The 21150-nt window shown below is 41.6% G+C and overlaps 1 protein-coding gene across 2 annotated transcripts; it reads right to left on the minus strand.

Moving 5' to 3' along the window:
* Nucleotides 1-3663: 3663 nt before the first annotated feature.
* Nucleotides 3664-21142, minus strand: Vps13D (vacuolar protein sorting 13D). Of its 2 annotated transcripts, XM_089596134.1 has the most exons (34): nucleotides 20884-21142; nucleotides 20544-20815; nucleotides 19666-19856; nucleotides 19256-19487; nucleotides 18980-19176; nucleotides 18740-18907; nucleotides 18318-18654; nucleotides 17932-18246; nucleotides 16928-17858; nucleotides 16522-16861; nucleotides 15803-16444; nucleotides 14951-15730; nucleotides 14530-14870; nucleotides 14162-14457; nucleotides 13519-14078; nucleotides 11885-13424; nucleotides 11436-11806; nucleotides 10610-11350; nucleotides 10392-10542; nucleotides 9840-10315; nucleotides 9365-9733; nucleotides 9095-9283; nucleotides 8684-9007; nucleotides 8362-8554; nucleotides 8101-8283; nucleotides 7794-8024; nucleotides 7234-7260; nucleotides 6507-6667; nucleotides 6116-6432; nucleotides 5544-6024; nucleotides 5063-5434; nucleotides 4869-4981; nucleotides 4334-4763; nucleotides 3664-4266 (listed from the first exon to the last, which is right to left on the minus strand). In XM_089596134.1, the coding sequence occupies exons 2-34, from the start codon at nucleotides 20638-20640 to the stop codon at nucleotides 4165-4167; spliced, it is 12198 nt and encodes a 4065-aa protein (XP_089452260.1). In that variant the 5' UTR covers nucleotides 20641-20815; nucleotides 20884-21142; the 3' UTR covers nucleotides 3664-4164. The 2 variants fall into 2 exon arrangements, with proteins under 2 accessions (XP_089452260.1, XP_089452261.1); XM_089596135.1 differs by lacking the exon at nucleotides 7234-7260 and having other exon boundaries at nucleotides 20544-21142.
* Nucleotides 21143-21150: the final 8 nt, after the last annotated feature.

Consider the following 21150-nt stretch of genomic DNA (forward strand, 5'->3'; position numbering starts at 1 on the left):
CTTTTCCGAGCCAACAGTTCTGATTGTTTTTTCTTTTGTTGTTCAACATTTTTTTTAAAGTGTACTTACTGTAACAGGACTTGTGTACACTTTTAAATACTAAACCTTGTAATTTCTCGTGCTTTTGGGTCTAATTTATTAAATAAACAAATTCGATTGTCATATTTAGATTTATCTCGTCGAGCTACCCCAGATTAAGTACAAAAGGATTTTCGTACGTCATTTAGAAGTCGAGTTATCAAAAATTTTGAGAGCGCGAACGATTTTGAACGCGCGAATTCAGTTTCCAAAGCGGCCGAGCACGGTATCCCCACTCCACGGCCCGCTCGCACGCTGCATTTTGGAATCTGTTAAAATATGTTAAAAGCCAATGAAATGAGTTCATCTATTTTTTTATCGAAAATATAAGCATTCAACTTTTAGTCCTGGCGCTAGGAGGGGTTGAGCATGCAATTTTAGGTCCCCTCAAGTTCCTAACGTATTTATATGTTTTCGGGGTCGCTGATTCTGAATTTCGAGGGTACCAGGCCCAATTCTGGTCCCATTTCAAGCTAGGGCCCATTTTTGGCCCAAAATCGCTGTTTTTCGACTATTCACAGCAAAATTTATAATTTTTGCCTTTCAAATATTATGTTTACATTAATAAACTGTTTTTTGAAATAGTTTTGATATGTATAAATTATTTGTCGAATTAATATTTAGGCTGCAAAGCAAAAAAATCAATATAAGTGTTGCTATATAGTAGTTATGTTACTCAGATAACGACCCAGGCGAAGAAAAGCTTAACTCATATTTTTCAATGTTATTTTAAACAGGACCTTTTAAATTAAGTTTTTCTTCGTCTAATCATCCAATATCTAAAATCGTCAAACGTTGTACATACATTATTCTTTTTAATAACTTGTAAAAGATATTGTTCAGCTTTATAGATGGATAAATTTATTTCAGATACTTTAAAATCAGATACACCTACAAAAAAAATGTTAAAATCATTTTAAAATACAATATAGTTCTTAAATTTAAATGCATTATTTAAATACGTAATTGATAAAAAACCTTGAGCAAAAGTGGTGAGAAACATTTCAGGGTTTGCTGGTATAATCCGTACCGGAGTGAGATGAAGCAAAGCTGGAAGTACGGAGCACAATTCATATCCGACTTTTTTAGCCAAAGTATGAAGGGGTAAAAATCTTTTTTTCGCAGTGGCACCCACACGAATCCAAAGTTCCTAACATAAACATGTATTAATACGTGTAGAGTGTAGAACAAAAAATGAAAAATTTTGAAAATGAAAATATTTTTACCTGCAAACCTTTTTCTTCGAATTTCGTCCAATAGTATAACAATAGAACAACCACATCTGTATCTGATGATAAAACTAATATTTTGCGATTTCCATCTGTGCATGTTTGGTATACATGAAAAATAATTTTAAAATCAGCTTCTTCGACATCATATCTTTGTAATGATTGTAATTTATTAGAGTCGTACGGAATATTGATTTCACAAGGTTTCTTATCTGTTGCACTACATATTATTTCTATTCCTGGCCAATATTCCGTACTGTTCTCTAATACATATTTCCGGAGAAAGTCTTGTAATAATTTTTTGTTTTTGTTGGATCCCCAAAATAAATTTTCTTGTTTTGGCATAGGTACATTTTCATTAATACTATGCACGTCTATCGTTTCGTTTTTATATCTTTGTTATCTCTCTCCAAATTTTACAGAATTTTCAAAATGCGAGTCAAAAATAAAGTCAATTCGATAGACTCCTTTTTTTGATTATGAAGAGATAGAATTGCAAAAAGCAATTGAAAAATCTTTAAACGTTTTCATATTTTTCCATTGTAGTGTTCGACATACAAGCATAACATCTACAACTACGGTAAAACTTGTAAGGTCATGGATATTCGTAATAAATTCAATTTCTGCCTTTGCCTCTAATGCCTTTGTAAGATCGCTTTTGTTTTTTTCTTTTTTTATACTACCACTTTCAGTAAACAACTAATTATTTGGTATTAACTCGAACGTAAATAATTGACGTAAACTAAAATTTCGCTCTTTTGCTAATTCTATTATTTTCTGAGCCATTTTATTTTGTTGGATCATTGAAAGACTTTTGTTTCGAAACAAATTGTTGTCTGAGTATCTTAAATTTTATATTTTAACTGTGTGAAAAAATTGTTCGCGGTTTTTATTTACTTTTTCAACAATAAATAAAGTATTTTTTTACCAATAAAATAAACTTCTTAGTAATAATTTATATAAGTATTACTTTGAAAGAATAAATATTTTCAAAAAGTATAAGCAAATTAATAATCAATCTATTTCTAAAAATAAGTATTTAGCTTATGTGTATAACGCATCACGATGAAGTAGAAGGCCTATTGGTACGGTTTTTTTTGCAGGGAAAAAAGTAAGAAATAACAAAACTATTTTAGAAAACATTTTATTGATGTAAACAATGTTTTGAAGGCAAAAATTATAAATTTTGCTGTGAATAGTCGAAAAACAGCGATTTTGGGCCAAAAATGGGCCCTAGCTTGAAATGGGACCAGAATTGGGCCTGGTACCCTCGAAATTCAGCATCAGCGACCCCGAAAACATAAATACGTTAGGTACCTAAAATTGCATGCTCAACCCCTCCTAGCGCCGCCAGGACTATTTATTTTCTGTAAGAATAGACGCTGTAGCATGTAACTAGCGCCCTCTGGAATTTTTTGAAAAAAAAAAATTATCTCGGCTCCAGAAGGTCGTAGAGCAATATTTTTTTTTTTAATACGCGTAAAAATGCCAGCAATCAAGGTATGCAATAGACTTTATTGAGGAATAATAATTGACAAAATTATCAAAGAAAAACGTGACCGAAAATTTTTTAATTTTTTTAAAAGGGTTTTTGGAGCCTTAAATATAAAAAAATCGTTACGATTTTTTATTGGCACAAAAGTACAACTCTTAATGAAAAAAATGAGCCCCGATTCGTTTCTGTAGGATAAGCCCTCGGGCAAGAGGAACCGATTTTTGAGACGATCTTTTTTTCGAAAAATCGATATATCTCGAAAAATTACCGATATTTTTTAATTTTTTAAAATGCATCTTTTTTGGCTCGCCAATGGCTATATTTTCAGTGAGAAACAATTTCCTAAACGTTAATTTGCGAAAGGTACAGCACAAATAAGAATGTTCGATTTTTAACAGTTTTTTTCGATATATCTCGAAAAGTAATGGACGGATCGATATAAAATAAAAAAGGATCGATGTGTTTTTTTAATATTTACAACTTTCTCATTTAACTTTTTCCTCTACGAGCCTTAGTTTTTTTTTTTTTTTTGCAAAAAACCGTTTTTTTTGACTTTACGAATTTTTTAGGTTAAGTTCGCCATTCGTGAGAAGGTAGACTAAAACGCTATCTTTCTTAGAATTTTTTTTCCTATACGATCATATTTTTTGTTTGCTGTTAAAAATTTTGGGGTGACCTTGTACCTATTGATTGGACTATGGGGTTGTTCGGATTGTTCGAAGCACTCTGAAAATATATTGTTAGTTTTTTAGATTTCCTTTTTTTTGGTACCGGTATTTTAAAAGCGAGGAAAAATATTAGCTGTATGGTATACCTCATAAGTACGAAAAATAAAATGTGATTCAAGAATTTCTTTTCAAAAGCATTTTATTTCTTATGTAACAAAAAAATATACATGTAAATTACCAATTCTTTTGATTCCATTAATTTTTTTTCTCCATTCTCTCTTAAAAATATAAAACTTTACATTTTTTGTTACTATTTACAATATTAATGATTGTACAGTGAATAAGTGCTCTTATTGGTGTGGCAGGAATTTTTTTTACTAGTTAACTTTTTTTTTAATTTCTTAGGAAATCACTAATCCCTTCTGTACAGTAAACTTATCTACGTTCATGTCTATAAAAAATCCACTTTAATTAAAGTGAGTTATAACAAAATGGCACAAAAAATTACACTTTTAAATATTTCTGTGCTTCTTTAGAACATCAGTCTTGTAATAATTCCGTTATCAAACTAATGTAACAAACAAATAACAAAAAAAAATCTTGTTTCGTAACGCTTTCATAGATCAAAAAATTATTGCTCAACAATATTGTTAACAAGATTCTTTCATTTGAAAAATATAAATACTCCTCTTGCTTATTTATAAATCTGGATGTCATCTAACATGTTGTCAGAGGACATTAATGTCAAGCGGCGCTCCTCGTGCATCCCTTTTGCATAATTTATTTGTCTCGAAACCTACATTTAAAAAACAACAATTTTAAGTAATCATTCTTTTCATAATATTTAAAATGTAAAAACATACCCATTTAGCTATATCTTCGCTGTCACAGCGCACTTTGGGCCTTCTCAAAATCTCTGTGCCTTCAAAAGCTACAGCCCCAGCAGAATCTGCCCTTGAGGTCAATTCAATGTAATGCAGCGTATTTCCGTTACTCTCGATCCGATGAGTCGGCTGACAATACAGTAAATCAGACAAACTGACCTCCGTAACGATTCCTTTACTACCACCAGATATAACTATTACTCGTTCATTCGTCACCAAAACTTTCAGATTATCCATTCCACTGCGCAAACATTCGTATGCCACAAACAGTTCTGAATAATCGCGATTGTTGATACAGTACAGTAACTCCTGACCCTCGGTTTGTTGCGGATTAAAAGGTGGTAGCAAACCAGCCGGGCCGCTTGCTACTCGTGGATGTCTGTCTCGTTTTGGTATCTGTCTGTGTGCACTGTAAAAAAAAAAATATTAACATTCAAGTCCATTTATTTACCATTTCTTTATTAACAACAAAAAAAATTGTAACAAAGTATGAAACATTGATACTTGATAATACCTTCTGCTACTCTCTCGTATGGCAGTCGCGCTTTCCGTGAACAAGTCTAAAACTCCAACTGCTGGTTTTGTAATCGTCCCCACGACACCTTTCCCAAGGCCGGCAAAGAAACCCTGAAAATATATTACTTTTGATTAAAAAAAGTCTCTGACTCAACCAACTAGTTACTCATTCGTGCATGTATTCGCACTTACTGGAAAGCCTTCGTTTGCTGCACCGTCATAGGTTTGCTTGAAAATACTTGTCATGCCACCAAGTATCCCAAAACCAAGTCCCTTGACACCAGCCACTAAATGACCCCGGCTTCCATCCGTGTTGGATCGAATTTTTTGTCGAGTCTCCTCGTGCCTTTCGTCCATAATAACCCGTCCGACTCCATCGGACAGAGTTTCCGTAAGCTTGGCAGCAGAACTCGAGAAGCCATACGTGACATTTTTCACGAGGGTCTTGACGCTACCCTCGTTTATGAGGCTCGATACGCCCTCGGACACGTCATTCATCAAACCCAAAGGACTTCCCAAAAAGTCAACGGAACCCAGTATAACAGCGGCTTGCCATTTTAACTCCTATCACGAATAAAAACACACGAGGATCATGTTTATTTATTTTTTTTTTTTTTTTGTCAAATGAACGAATCAGTTCAATGGGCGAGTATAAACAGTTGGTCTCACTTACTTCCTTGTAGTGCTTAATGATGGAGTGTATGAGAAAATGACTGCTCTCGAACGGATGCTTCCTGATAAACGGCTCAAGCTCGATCGACGCGTCTTCGAATTTAATGAGAGTCAGGCCAAGCTTGCGCTTGATAGCTTGCAGGTGCGGGGGCAACTTTGTCGTCGTCAGTACACTCAGTTCGACTTGACTCGGCACGAGTTTGAGCACGGCGAAGTAGTACCGTTTGGTATGAGCCGCCGACACGTCGGATATGAAACGTTGCGCCTGAAAGTCGTTCTCGTCAACAGGTGGTTCTTGCTCCAGACCACCCGCACCGACGAAGGCTGCCAGTTTCAGTATCAACCGCTCCTCCAAGTGCACGCAGACCGACTTGATGCTCACCATGAGGTGCTTGAAGATTTCGGCGTTTTGATTTTTCGATGGTAGTTTTTCCATGGTTATGTGAATCGCCGGTCTGGAGTCGCTCTCACCTCGGGAATTCCTGTCGAAGAGTTTCAACTTATCAATAAAGATATCTGCTAGTATGATCCATAAGTCGTAAATAAAACAGTGTTCGACCGTTCCATGCATACCTCGATATGTGAAGCAGGGAAGTGCACTGTGCCTCAAATAGTTGATTGTCGATCTGTACGTCGTGTATCTGCAGCTCGAGGGTCTTACTCGTCGGTATTTCGACAAAGTCGAGCGTTATTCCAGCGAAACGCGAGAATATAAGCTCTTCGGCCGGCCGGCGAGATATGATGGACAAACCCAGGCCGGCCGGAAGATCGACGCTCAAGTGCAACTCGCGCGCATTCACCTTCTGAACTTCGGCTTGAACTTGCGTGGGTCGCTGCGCTACCGAGATGTTGGACCAATCGCGCTCCTCCAGCAAGGCGAATGTCTTTTTCTGCAACATTTAACGATGAAAATCTCGATATGACGTTTCTCTCTATTTTGTGTGACGCGTAAGCGTGCGGGTACCTTTTCTTTGATGTCCAGGACTTGCAAGACACGGGTCGGTCCATCGGTTGTCACTCGTACGGATAAGTAACCAGAACCCGGTCGAAGTCGCTGTCTACCGACCCGCTGTTCTATCGGAGGTGGACTGCAGTGAGTCTGTGGTCCTAAGACGGCTTCGCTCCCTAAACACATGTATTTTTAACTGAACGATTGAACCATATCTGGAAGCTTTTTTGCAGTGAATACCTTTCGTGCGCTTCGTGTATGTGCGTGGTGTTTTTTTTTTTCAAACGATATCATTCTACAGATGGTAATAATAAACAACAACCAACTCAATAATAACGTATGCTCATGAAAATTAAATGATTTTTTTTTAATTTTGTTGACGAATAAAAACGAAATATAATGCCGTGAACAAAATGTATTGTCAATCATTACTACCATCTCAGAAAAAGTATCACAGGTTCACATACGTGCAACTAAACATTAAAAGCTAAAGGAAAGCAATTTTTTTTTCCGCGTGTTGGTGGCTAAACCATAATAATAGTGTGGATAAAAGAAAATGAAAAAGTGCAAGGCGAGTGTAAAAGTGATGAATAGTCGGGTAAAAAAGCGAATTAGTACATGACGCTTAGACGAAAATAGTTTGTTGAACATTTATGCAAAAATTTGTAACATAATGTAAATATATGGTGTGGTATAGACAAAAAAAGTCATCCACAATGTTCCGTAAATTTATGATACGTACACATTTGCCAACGGGCGACTCTGCCGCCTGTAAAATTGGACAATCGCTGTGAATTTCGTCTTAAAATTTTTTTTTTTTTTTATTTTTTTTATTTCGTGAAATCGATGACATTATCAACAAATTAGACATGTTTGATGGAATGACATGTATGTTATGTAGTATACCAAATAATTGACACACAAAAAATGGATGAATCGTTAGACCAAACGTCAGTACTAAGAATAGAAAATCAAGTATACTTTCTTTGAATATTAATTAAAAAATGAAAGAAGCAATGTGGAAATGTCAATTATATCATTAGTTCGTTAAAAAAGTAAAGTGATCAATAATCATACGAAAGAATAAACTTGACAGATAACACTGGTAAATGAAAATTCTTTATATTTTGAAAATTAAATTGTCTGTATATATAGTGCTCTCAATCAAAATAAGATTTAAGTTAACACAAGTTTAAGAAATAAACAAAACAAAATAAAAAGTACACGACAAATCTCATGCTACAGTAACATACTCATTGTTGGATTATTAAAAAAATAAATAAATGAATAACTTGATCAAACCTTCTTGCAGTCCCATGAAACCATCTTTGGATTGCACACACATATTTGCGTGTACACAGCAAAGTCGACCATCTTCTGTGAATCGCCAGGTTTGCGTTGATCTACGCCTAGGATCTGGTCTCCTTAACGCTAGAGGACAATATGTGAAGGGCTGTGGTGCCGTTCCTGCGATGTCGAGCACTAGGACAGTATCTGGAGTCCGACTGTGTTTATCTCGCGGTGGACTAGAACCTTTGAACGAAAATCCACAAGATGATTAATTTTAAATACAATTGATCTAGAGCATCAAAGACCTATCTCAACAAACCTTCATGTTGAAGCTGCCCATCTCCCGTCATTCTCCAAAGCTGTGATCTTTCACCGTATTGTTTCCTCCTCAGTGCTACCCAGCCACCAGGTCCGGCTTCTAGCACTAATCTTTGCGTCTCAACGTCCAACGGGTCCAAATTATTTTCTCCATTTCCAAGATCGCCATCTTGTTTAAACGTCCCTGGAAATTATGTATTTTAATGTTTAATGCCACTCTGAGTAACTATGCAAATTGTAACGTTTTTGCAAAAATACTCACCCGTAAAGGCTATGTAAATAAAATTTTCGTACGTCAATCCTCTGCATTCGCCAAGAATATTCAAGTCGTACGAAGCTGTCACTCCTCCGGGAGCTGTCACGACAAGACCGGCGGGATAGGTTGATTCGTCAAGAGCGTAAGGTACCGAGCAATGCGGGCGAACTGTCCATTGTAAACTATCTGACACGTTGGACTAAAAAATATGGTTTGAATAAATAAAAAATATGTATTTAGCCTAAGTGCATAATTGTGTAAGAAAAAAAAAAAAAAAAAAAAAAAAAAAAAAAAAAAAAAAAAAAAAAAAAAGAAAAAGAAACATTACCTGATTGATTGTCAATGGAACCTCGGAGAAATTGTCAACTCTGATGGGCGGTGGCATTGTGTCGGCATCTGTAAACACGATGAAGCACGTACTTTCTTGCAAAACCACGTCAACTCGCAAAAAATACATCGATCCCGACACATCTCTAATATTGACCGTGAGCGAGCGATTTTCATTCAACACAATGCCACCGGACCACATGCAATTGGGAATGTCAATAATCCGCACGCACAACAGTTGATCCTTGTCGAGCCGTGGCCAGTGGAAAGACATGTGGCAGTCGGGCGTTGCTTTTATATAAGTTGCTTGAGCATCGAGATGACTCTGAGGAGAAACATATGTTTTTACAAACGACTAACACAACAAAACTAACTTGTTTTTACAATCAAGCATTTTCAGTTTGGGACTCACAACAGTGGTAGTGAAAGACTTTTGTGCGAGTTCGAGTGTGCATGAGGACTTGTTGTGCAATTGATATCTCGGAGATAGTGTCACTACGGTGGTCGCACGGTATCTTCCTCTGGCAGGTCTTGTAGCTATGCCTATCAAGTAAACGATGTCTGGTCTACCGTCGCGCATTGCTACTCGTAATCGGTGAACCTGAAATTAACGATCGAGTTAACAGCAAAGGCTCACTAAACAGTATATTAAAAATAAAATATTTAGTAAACTTTTCAATACCTGTACTCCAGGTTGCAAATGAAAATGCTGACACCACTGGGGTATCCCGTTGGAATGCACACCCGTTCCGACGCGCACTGCAAGCGTACCGTCGATCTCTTCGTCGTTGAAAGAGAACAGCAACGGCGCGACCATGCGAGCTTTTTCATGTTCCTCGTACTGTCCGGCAAACTCCGTGTTGGATCCTTCTTGTTTGAAGACTAGCGGCAGTCCAGTTTTGTTGATAATCCAATAGGGTGCCGTTATGTTTATTCGCATGGCCGAGCCTTTTTCTACTATGACGGTTGCGTGAATAAACAGAATACGATTCGTCACGTCAGTGAGTCGCATTCTACCGGTGAATGAACCACAATTTTGCGGAAGAATCAGCTAAAAAGTCAATTGCGTGTTATTTTCAAATACAAACGTTTAAAGCTTTACTCAATACATCTGGACATGAAAAAAAAAAAAAAAAACGAAAACAAATAAAACTAACAGTTCCAGCCCCTGGATATCCATCCAACCGTATTGTTATTTCCATCTGATCATTCAAATTTGGACTATGGAGGTCCGAAGATTTGCCAGGAGCGATCCTTCCGTTTTCTGCACCAGCAGTAAACAGTATTTCGTGCGGCAAGAGGTTTGTCACTGCTATTGGAGCGAGAATCGAAATAACGTGTCCGGGTAAAGTTTGTGAGGTGTCGATCGGGTAATTGTCCCTTCTTATCGCTACGGACATTCTCAACAGATTTTGTTGATTTGTACGACAAGTTGTTTGTATTTCTATGACTTCGGAAGGTTTTTTAACTGCCGACCAGTCAATAGGTTCCATGCAGTACTGGTACGGACCGTTTGGAAGTACGGGCCTAATGAACATTTGTACATCGGTATGAGTAAGAGGAATCGAGATTCTAGACTGTGCTGGGACTTGCAAAATTCTGCTGCCCAACATGGACGAGTACGTAGGGGAATCTGAAATAACATACACACATGTTTTTCAGCTAATAATAGAATTTGAGATACGGTAAAAATTTCGTTTTATACATACAGCCATAGTAACTGAACGATTTTTCTAACTTCAGGTCGACACCGTAACTTAGTTTGTTCACAACGAGTAAAGCTGATCTTACGGTGACCAATTTTCTTGCAGATCCTTCCAATTCAACGCTAAATACCATCCGAGCTTTCGTCGATATAACCTAATAAATATTGTACATGAGGATCTTACATGTAAAAAAAATACGTAATGTTGTCCAGATGACTTACCTCAGAACCCTTAAAATCGATAAGCGCATGTCGAAAGTAAACTCCAACTCTGTCCACGGTCACAGGATCCACGGCCTTCCAGCCTTCGACGATCACCGCAACCTGATGTCTCCGAGCTATGTGAGTCGTTTGATGCCTCAGTTTTCCTCTTTGCTCGAACGTAAATGGGACCGTGTCACCCGCCGGAACTTCCATCCAGGTTTCATCTCGTTTCAACGCATTTTTCCTCAAAGACTCCTGGTCTATGATCTTATCGTCCTCAGCTGTGGCGATCAACGTCTTGAACCAAATCTTCGATCCGGTTTCGTTTTTCAGGGCAAACGGAACGAATGGCGATCGTCGCCTGTAGTTTTTACTGCTACCCGCATTCGAATCACTGGTCAAGTAATCTTGGGTCCAATTCTCTTTGACGAGGCTGACAAGCTCGACGAGAGTCGACGTCACGTTCACGTTGACCGAGTCCTGCGAGTCGACCCGTATTCTCAGACGCTTGGGGCTCAAGGAACTCGAAAGCGTTTGTTCCCACTGCATCGAAGCCCGCCACTGTTCGACGAAAGGCTCCCAGCCGCTCAGCACGCGATTGTAATAGTCGACGGTCAAGGAAGCCGCCACTTCTCCGGGACCGCAATAATCTTGCTTGAGCATCAGGTCGATCAGTGTCAATTCCATCAAAGGCACGTCCGCGTCCCTACAATCGTCGATTATGCAGATCTTCAGGCAGGCCGTTTCCAAAAGTATCACCTGAAACGAATTTGGTAGTTTTGAACAATAAAACAATGCGTTTTCCAGAATTTTACGAAAAATAAGAACAGATCGTTGCACAAACTTTCAAGGGAAACTCATCATTCGTGATTGCCTTCTCTGTGTTGGGCACGGCATTTTGAGTGAGCCAGAGTGCGGCATCGTCCAGGTGTCCATTGCATTTTTCCAATGCGGTCTGACAGTCGATTTCAGCAAAGCCCAAAGCTGACAGCTTCAACACGTGACTTTTGGCATTCGCTGGTGGTCGAGCGTCCAGCTTCTGTTTGGCCAATAAAGTTTGCTTCGGCAGTGAATTCAGCATACGCGAGAACATGCTAACGTCGTGGTAACTCAGCCTCACGCTCAGTGGTTGCAGATGTACCTCCAAGCATTTGTCTTTGGTCAATTCAAGACTTGCACCCACAGGATCGATGATGGACAGAGCCGTTTCCTCCTCTGACATTGTTTCGGGTTAATTTTTTTCAATGTATGATTAACCATGGTAAAAATTTGTAAAAAAAAAAAAAAACTTACCCAATCCCAAGATGCAAGAGAACAACTCGCAGTGCGACAGATTGCAGCTCATAGGTTTCTCGCCGTCCTGGGGATTGGATTTGTAAGCAAGCACGGCCGTGCACTTCAGTATCACAGCGTTGGTGTCCCACATGGACGTGTCCTCAACGATCACCAGCTCCGAATCGGTGATGTTGCACTTGAATTCGAAGGGCAGATACGCGTCATTGGCACCGTTATCGTGAGTAGGGAGCACAGTCACGGCAGTTAACACTGGCTCGGGCTCGGGCGCGTTGAGCACCAAAAAATCGCGCACAGCTTCCCACCAGTCGAGAATCGCGGTGAGCCGCATGCTGTGTAGCAGTATCGTGGTGGCAGCGCAATTTTTTCGCTTGCGATGATGCACCTCGGCTTGTACTCGGTCCTGGCTCACCGAACTCGTTCTCAGCGGCTGGAGTATGCTCGTAAACACGTTGGAGCGTCGATTGACCGGCTCGTCCTGGAATCTCGTATCCGTCACGAGGATCTCCTGTGACACGAGATCGATGTCCTGCGAGCCGTCACTCAGGGATTCTAGGATCAATCGCGACTTGATGAAGTTGACACAAGCCAGGGCTGCTATACCGTGGTGCGGGTTAAGCTTCAGCGTTACATTTACCAGCTCGAGCGTGATGAAGGTCGTGGTCCAGGCTTTACCGTCGAATTCCGATTTGGGCATCGAGTAAACGATCGTGTCTTGCATGAAAGCGCGAAGATCGTCCAGATTCTCGCCGATATTGTACGCAAGGAGGCCCCGGATGAGCATGTACTGGGTAGGATCGAGCGTGCAGTCCATAGTCGACAAGGTACCGTGAACGCTCAGATCCGGAATTTCCCGGCTCAAGTAGGTGTCGAGATTACGCTCGACCCTAAGCTTTAGGTGACACTTTTCCGTCAGCAACGATGGCCCGGTCTTCTTCACGACGAAACCACCCACCGTCAAGCTATCCTTGTCGTTATTGTCGTTTTCGTCGCCGTTGACATTGTCGCTGGCGCTCGTCCGCTTGGCTGGATACACATCCATGTTGACGAGCTCGACGTTCATGACGTCGAGCATGCAATTGGATTTGGCGGTAGAAAATACAAAAGTGTTGTGAGCCGACAGCTCACCGAGATCCAAGAGCACGATATCTTCGGACCTCGAGCTCACAGGTAGCAAAATCACAGGCGCTCCCGCGTGCAGCTCCAGCGAGAGTCTCATGCTACGCTTGTTGACATTTATGACTGCGCTACCACCGGCACGTAGGTTGGCCATTACTACCCGTAGTTGCGTGAAGTGGGCAAAGAAGGCTTGAAGCTCGGCGACGAATCGTTGCGTGTGCACGTAATGCACTGCTGACATTTGTAGCTTCAGCTGGGCGTCGTGGGGCCGCTTTTCGGAATCCGGATAGCTGGAGTACTGGAAATTCAGAGCCTTTCTGCCCGACGAGAGGAATCGTTCGCGATAGAATCTGCCGTGCGGCGTGAGGTCCAGCAGCGACATCGACCCCAATGAGCCGGATACCTTGTTTATACCGTCAGTCTGCAACCAATGAAAATCGATTGTTTCTAATGTTTTTTCTTGAAATCAATTACGTGTACTTGGAGCTTATGAATGTGTCAAGCTAATTAATTACCTTAACTATGTGCATGCTGGCGTTGGAAATGTTGGCCCGAGCGATCTCGCGTTCAGGTTGCAAGAGCACGAGCGTGAGAGAATTGATCTCGATCTCGGTTTCCGAGTGCACCGGCAGTTCGTTGGCCGTGGCAAAGTCAAGCTCGTCAACGCCAGCCGTCATGGGGAAAGCGTCGTCGGTGGGGACGTATTCCTCGGGCCCGGGCGAGCCGATGCCGAAAAAGTCAAGCACGACCATCCAGGACTCGACGCTCACGATTAGATCGAGACAATTGAAGTCGACACCGACAGTCTTGTGGCGCACTTGCTCCACGCTATCGCGCTCCGGCTCGCGCATCGTGATACTGATGAGCACGAGGTTCTCTTCGGCGCTAACGGCGCCCGGCGAAGGAGGCGGTGTGTTTGGCGTCTCGGTCAAAGAGAACTCGGGCTTTCTGCGCCAGTGCGGAGGAACAGCACCGTAGAGCGTGTCGGTTTCCAGTCTGTCGGGTAGACTGCCCCGTACAGAAGAACTTAGGAGCATCCTATTGTACATGAGATCCGGACAGGATCGAGACACCACTGTTGGTGAGGATTTTTTTTTATTAACTAAATGCTTGTCTATGTCCAACAATGAGAAAGATAAGATTGTGGTTTCAACGTACCTGCCAATAGTCTGGCTCTAGTGGGCGCCGAGGACTGCATCATGTAACGATGGCGCGATCCCACGGGACACAAGAGATCCTCCATGAGTAGGGAGCGTAGTGCAACTTGAGTCGTGGACTCGTTTCGTTGAAGTTTTTCGTACTTGGCGCACAAATCGCGCATGGAAAGCTCGACGAGTGGCTGCTCGAGTCGGCCTTCTTGCTTTAGTTCGATACTAAGAGCAGGCAACTCGAAGAACACTTTGATGGGGAGATCGAATTTCTCAGAGTACGACGCTCTGTCGACCGAGTTGTGGCTGATGAACCAAAAATGCAGTCATTGAAAATACTCGTGGCTTTTTAGCACAACGGGGGAAAATATTGTTTACCTGGGAGTACTGTAGCTGTCGCTTTTGGTAGGCGCTTGCTGCTTGGGTACTACGGATTCGGATGCGGAGGTTGGTACCGACAATAGCCGGTGAATTGTATCCAAGAGCTGCTCGTACTGGCCGCGAGCGAGTGACACCTTCAAAGGAGTGACTACTCTGCCACGGACCTCTATCGTACCCCGTGCATTTTCTATTTCTAGGGGAAAGCCTGGACTCTGACAACGACTGCCTAGGTCTCGCTCTACGGTTACGCTTAGCATGGTGTCATGAAGCATGGGCTTGCCGTTTTCTTTGCAAGAATACATGTCCTCGGCTCTGAGCGGCAAATTTCCTTGGCTCGTCTTTATAACGAAACATTTTAATTTTAATGCAATTCACAGTGATACATTTTGAAACTACCGAGAAAATAATATAAAATTACCTGATTGATTTTTCCCGATACATCCAACGAATGCAAATTCATATCTCTGACCTCAAGGTTGATCTTTTGTTTGGTCGAACCGGACGACGGAGGCTCGTGCTGCAAAGACATCTTTCCGAGATGTGCGACAAAGACCTGCGTGCTCTGCGAGGATCTTGGTACCACAAGCACCGGACTGTCCAGCACCAAGTCAAACTTCAACAACAAACTACCCGAGGACTCTGCGCCGTCCATTGAAAAGCTTGGCAACCTTTTGCGCTGAGGTATCGCCCAGTCTTCGGCGTTGACCAGACCGATAGCCATATCCGTGGCTGCGGCACCGATTTGCCTCGCCAAGTTGCTCATGTATTGTTTGAACTCGTCGGCGCACGAGCGCAACTCGGATATTAAGTGAGGAGCGTGCGTGTACCAGACGCTACCAATGCGCACGCTAATGTCGACAAGAGTTTCGAGACCGACGTCATCTGTGTTCTGTCGGCAATTGCGAGTGACGAGGAAACGGAATGCCTCTGGCTGCTCGTTTTGACTAGCCATGTGTTCGAGAACGTGGTGATTATGATGATGGTGGTGGTAATGATGGTGTTGCTGGTATGCGCTGGTTCCTGATGTTTCGACCAAAGGATCTCGGCCAACGCTGATTATGCGCTGATGCGTTTTGCCGATGAGCGTTTGATCGAGAATCTGTAGACCACCTAGAGAGCCGGAGATGGAATTGTTGGCGGCAAGCGTCGCCTGAATTCTTGCGTCTGACATTGTAGCGGTGGCAATTTTTTGGCCCACCTAAATTTCATTTTTTTCCTCTTCAATTATCAATGTATGCTCTTATGAAATTAACTTACATGATCAACTCACCAAATGGCTATCCTGCATTACAGCTCGAAGCAGCAGAACGTTTAATCTGTGAAAATCGAAAGTAATTTCTGTCCTCGTCGGCTTGCCTTCCGACGTTAAACTCGTGAGCGATTCGTATCTTCCCATTCTCCTGGACTTGTATTTCTTTGGTGGGAACAGCCTCCTCGCGAATCCTACGAGTTCAACTATCGTTTCCTGGTTTGCGATGATGTCAAGCGTGTTGAACTGTATATTCGCAATCCTAAGGCTTTCAAGCGGCTCGTCGACTACCATCACCTCGACAACGATAAGTGCTTCGGAATCGAGTTGTTCAATAGCGACGGCCGAGGGTGCGATCGGACTTTTGACGTCGTGATGTGCGAGGGTGGATAAGGCATGAGTTAGAGCTACTGGAGAGGTAAGGCGCCGAGGAACGTTGGGGTCCGGTGAGTCCGGGGAAACTGGAGATACCGGTGACGTTGGCTCAGAGTCGCGCAGGCTGCCGGAAATACTATCCATTCCAACGTGCTTGTGACTAGCGACGAGCAATTCGAAGTCTGGTCCGAATTCTTGAAGAGCATCGACCAACAGAAGGCCATGAACGGATAACGAGGCACTTACATCTGCCGGCCGCTTGCTCAGAGCTGCTCGTACTCCTGAAACCTAAATACCCAATCGATTTTTGAAAGCTCAATCGATGTGAATACCAATTTCCAGTATTCATTCGAGTTACCCTTTACCTGAAGTTCAGCTACACTTCTGCCCCTAGATTGGAGCTCGAACGTCATTTGATCGATGATGAACTGTATCATCATCGCGTGATTCATCGTTCTATCCACATTTTCTTCCTTCTTTGGACTTTCGGGTTCTTCTGGTGAGTATATGCCGTTAGTCTTTGCGGAAACTGGTGAACTGCTCGACAAACTCCGCAATAGATGGTACATCGATCTGATTGACTCGACTTTTGGTTCGTTGACATGAACCACAAGTCTGGGCAAGTTTCCAGCAATTACGACAGAAGGAAAGTGCGGATCCGTCGTCGTGACTACTCGTCTCTCGATTTGAAGAGATATGTTGAACCTGTTGAAATCGTAGTGAGTAAACATTGAAAAAAATTAATATCCATGTAAGAGCGACACAACGAACCTCTCCAACACGTGGAGGCTGGACATGCCCCGCGTCCTCGCGTGCTTCCAGTTGTCCTTGACCTTGCCGACGAGCACTTGTAGATCAGATAAGTCGATCGTATACCGATCGTAGAGTTTTTTGTGCAGAGCAGCCTCGGAGAGACTTTGCTGCAGATCCGGTACAGAGCCGTTTTCTTGACTGCCCGGTGGAGTCGAGCAGGGTGTCTCGAATCTCTCGTTTTCATCATCGTCGTCCCCGTCATCATCCATTTTTTCGATCTCGCTGGTAGGTGACATGAGATCTCTCGGGTTTATCATCATGGCGCTTGTGTCGATGTTATTGGTCAGGTGGAGCCGACCAAAATCGACGACCACAACAGCTGCATTTGCGTCGTTAAACTTTTCCACCAGTAGAATTTGTGGCGCTGATATGTTGAATTGCAGATCCCACGAGGAGCGATCCACGGAGTCACCCTCCAGAATCTGTTCCCAATTTTTCATGAGCTGCCGGCGCGTGCGACGTTTCATCGCTTGCAATCTCTGGTTGTTGGGATCGTCGGATCTGTGAGGCTCACACACAAAGTCGACCAGCCAACGCATGGCCAAGGGATTGTACACAACGTCCAGGGACCTTGAACTGACGTGAAGCGAATGATCGACGTTCAAGTGTAGCGGCTTTTTCTCGTAAACGAGCTCGAACAGCGATTGCGGCAACTGGGTGCTGAGCTTTTCGGAAGAGCTGCGCAGTCGCGACGAAGAGCCTGTAGAACCGAGAGTTTGCGGCTGGATGAGTATTGGAAAGGTTGAGTTTTCCGTGAAGTGATCGTGCAAGTAGAGAGCACCCAGGCTGATTGAAAACTTGTGCGAGCCTGAACGCGGTCGCGACTCGTAGCTCAAGTGAACGCGCTCGAATTGTAATTCCATCACAGTCTTGGTTTCCGCTGCTTTACCTAAACAAGTAATAAAATAAGTCCTCACGTGTACAACGAAAAGCAGAAAAATTTCATCAAGAAAGTAACCAACCCTCTTCTGCCTTAGAAACTGTACACAGAGAAATCGCACCCTTGGACAACGCAAAATTAAAAAGACCAAAAACAGTATCGCGTCGAATGAGTGTGTCATCGTCGATGGTGTCGGCCAAAACATCAAGCAACTCGCCGTCAAAAGTCGATGAATTTGTCTCAGTCGGCGAATTTCCATTATTGTTTGTCGATGATTTAGTAGACTGCCAGCCCCACCATTGGGGAAACCACTGGAACAACATACCCTGAGCTTGTGGTGGCGTCGTATCGCTTGTTACGGTCGCTACTGGCTTTGGTGGCCTCACCTTTGCCATTGCTGCAACGAAAAATTACTGGCTCAAGTATATTTGCTAAATCTTTCACGAATAAACGACGTCAAACACATACCTAGCTCCCGCAAAACTTTTAATTCATCAAAACTCAGATCTATTTCCATCTGATCTTTAATTTTTTTAATTTCTGGAGGTAAACTAGTTGTGGGATTCGCTATCAATTTTGCACAAGCTTCGACGTATACGACGTTATTTTTCCCGAGCAGTAGAATATCTTCCCACGTTTTCTTTGGTGCCAATGCTTTTCTTCCAATGTAACAACGCGCAGCGTATCGCCACCATTCTTTTGGGGCTTCATTGATCGGTACAAGCGGCCGACACCTCCTCTGTCGTCGTTGCCGATCGATGACATCCAAATTTTTTATAGACATAACGATCTGTTCATACTGCACCTGATGATTAAGGCAAGAAAAACATAAAAACTTGGGTTCTTTTTATGGTAAAATAAATATAGAATGAAGGATTTATTGCACTTACATTTGTTACAGACAATGGTACCTGATCCAAAGAAAGGTCCAATATTATTCTTGGTTTGTTAGCTGAGCGCAGGGGCCTCTCCGTTCTATCCCTTTTTATATGGGCTTTGGCACTGACTGGTGAAAGAATGTAAGATCTCTTTTGCTTTTTCGATTCATTCATGGCAATCTAAAACAGTTTGTTTTTCATCGATGCAAAAGTTTGTTGAGACAAAACTAGTTCAACGAGCAAAATACTTACAGCTAAATCTCCAAGATTAAGGTCATGAAACATGTGTTCTTTTTTTACTTGATCCCAGTAAATAGAGAGGCCATCCAGTTCCATTAATTTAAAAGATGCATCCGCCAAGTTCCACGACGTTGAACCGGGCACCCAACTCGCATCACAGCTCCGGGCAGTTAAAGCTCCTATCGTCACACCCAATACCAGTCCACTTCCTGAAATATGTAAAAATTAAATTTCTCAGGAACATGGTTTCCAATACAAAAAAAAAATGTATCGAATCGAAATGCAAACCATCAGGAAGGGATACCGCGTCCTCGTAGCGCAAATGTACATCTTTAATGGTAAGCTGCAAATTTTCTATAATATTCGTGACTAGAGAGGTACCGTAAGTTACCCAGGTACTATAACTAGCAGCGTAGTAACCAGGACCTTGTTCTGATTCGGCTCGCCACCTTGCTTCCAGAGCTTCCAAACGACTCAATTTGTAATCAACGATCGCGTGTTCCTCCGCTTCGCTGTCGTACTGTAAACAAAAAAAGTCATCGATTTTATTAATTTCTTCATCGATTTTTTTCCATATCTCTCGGAAAAAACGATGAATATGCGTTAAGCAATCGCGATCGTTATTTTTGGATGCTTGGTAAATTTCATCGTCATTTCGAGATATAGCTTTTTTAATTGAAAGTAATAATTATAGTTACCTCGTCTAAATTTATAGGTCCTACAACTAAATAGAGTTGCTCTATTGCTATAAGCCATGACGCTGTCCTGAATTGAGTAACAGGTACTTGTAATCTGACTTTGCCAATAAAACCAGCTTTTATTTCAACTGGCAAACCAATGTGTCTCAAAGCCTCACGTTTTAGAGGTAAATTCTCGAGTTCCACTGCCCCTATAAAATAATGTAATATGTTGATTGAAATTTTTTTTTTCTTTTTTTCTAACATCAAAGAAATTTATGTTTGCTAGTCATTGTGGTATTACTTCACACGGACGTGATAAATTTATTTATAAGCCCAATAAATCAAGCTGCATACAAAATTCACATTAAGTATTTAAATTTCTCTCGTTCAATAAACTGAGAAATTCTACAAATTGATTTCTTGCACTAAATATAGCATCAAGCTACAATTATGTAGCAAAACTGTTCTCATAGATATTTTTATGATGAGAAAAGTATAAATTTGTAAGGTAATCGATACAAGAAAAAATTTTTTTCATTAAAAATAAAGACTTTTACTCGTGGACATTAATATTTAACCAATGACAACATCAAAAACTGATTGTCGCTAAGTTTTAATCTGTGAAAAATATAGTTGAAGTTTATATAATAAAGATCTCAATTGAAGCCACTCTATCAAAGAACACACAGTCAGCAGTATCAATTGAAAGCATCTCTGCATCTATGAATCATTCTCATGTACTAGTGCTCAAGGCATATGAAACAAATTCTCCAGAGCACGTACGATGCAAATCAAGTGTGCCACAGCAATGTCAGTGAGATGAAGTAACAATAGTGGCATTGACAAAGCACGTGTGAATCGAGAGTGAATAGGAGACGAATAAATGTATTTTGTACCTGACAGCAGAGCAATGCTGAGCTGATCTGTGTTGAGGTTCTCGACGTACTTGCCTAGGTAGTTGTTTAACACCCAGGCAACGAGTCCCTCGAGCATCTTGCGTGAGACTCAATTGTGCAACTTTTGCAATGACAAAAAAAAATATACAGTAGTGTTGTCTATTGTGATTGCTACAAAGTATACACCAGAGGATTCCCTAGAAGAATAGCTCCTTCGCTATTTCAAACATTACTACGAAGGTTGATGGTTTTTATCCTTTTCGTCGAGAAGCCTGAAGGAACATTAATCGCCACGTTATAAACGCAATCGATCTTGTTTTGCTGAGCAGAGCAGACTGACTGAATTCAATTCGGAGTGTTTTGATTATCCCCTTTCTTGCCGCGCAGCGGCTCAGCCCCGCCACTTTTGTTAAACCGTTCGATTATCCTAAATCAATTGCCGCAGTATCCATGGATTTTCAGAAACTACTAAAGTAACACTGGACACAATACACTTATTTGCACAAATTGCACAATAATGCACGAAGAGAAGAGATATAAAATAGTAATATATATTTTTTTTTGTGCTCTCTCTTCTTCTGCACACCTCGGCTGCAGCGATACTATA

Source organism: Copidosoma floridanum, unplaced genomic scaffold (genome assembly GCF_036245765.1).
Source record: "Copidosoma floridanum isolate Cflo_tuat_1 unplaced genomic scaffold, Cflo_Japanese_pri ptg000029l, whole genome shotgun sequence".
Taxonomy (NCBI): domain Eukaryota; kingdom Metazoa; phylum Arthropoda; class Insecta; order Hymenoptera; family Encyrtidae; genus Copidosoma; species Copidosoma floridanum.

Coding starts and splice junctions, on each gene's coding strand:
- Vps13D (XM_089596134.1), bottom strand. CDS start 20,640: ATGCTCGAGGGACTCGTTGCCTGGGTGTTAAACAACTACCTAGGCAAG. Junction 15,731..15,802: donor TAATGCAGGATAGCCATTTG/GTGAGTTGATCA, acceptor AATGAAATTTAG/GTGGGCCAAAAAATTGCCAC. Junction 4,982..5,062: donor CAGCAAACGAAGGCTTTCCA/GTAAGTGCGAAT, acceptor ATATATTTTCAG/GGTTTCTTTGCCGGCCTTGG.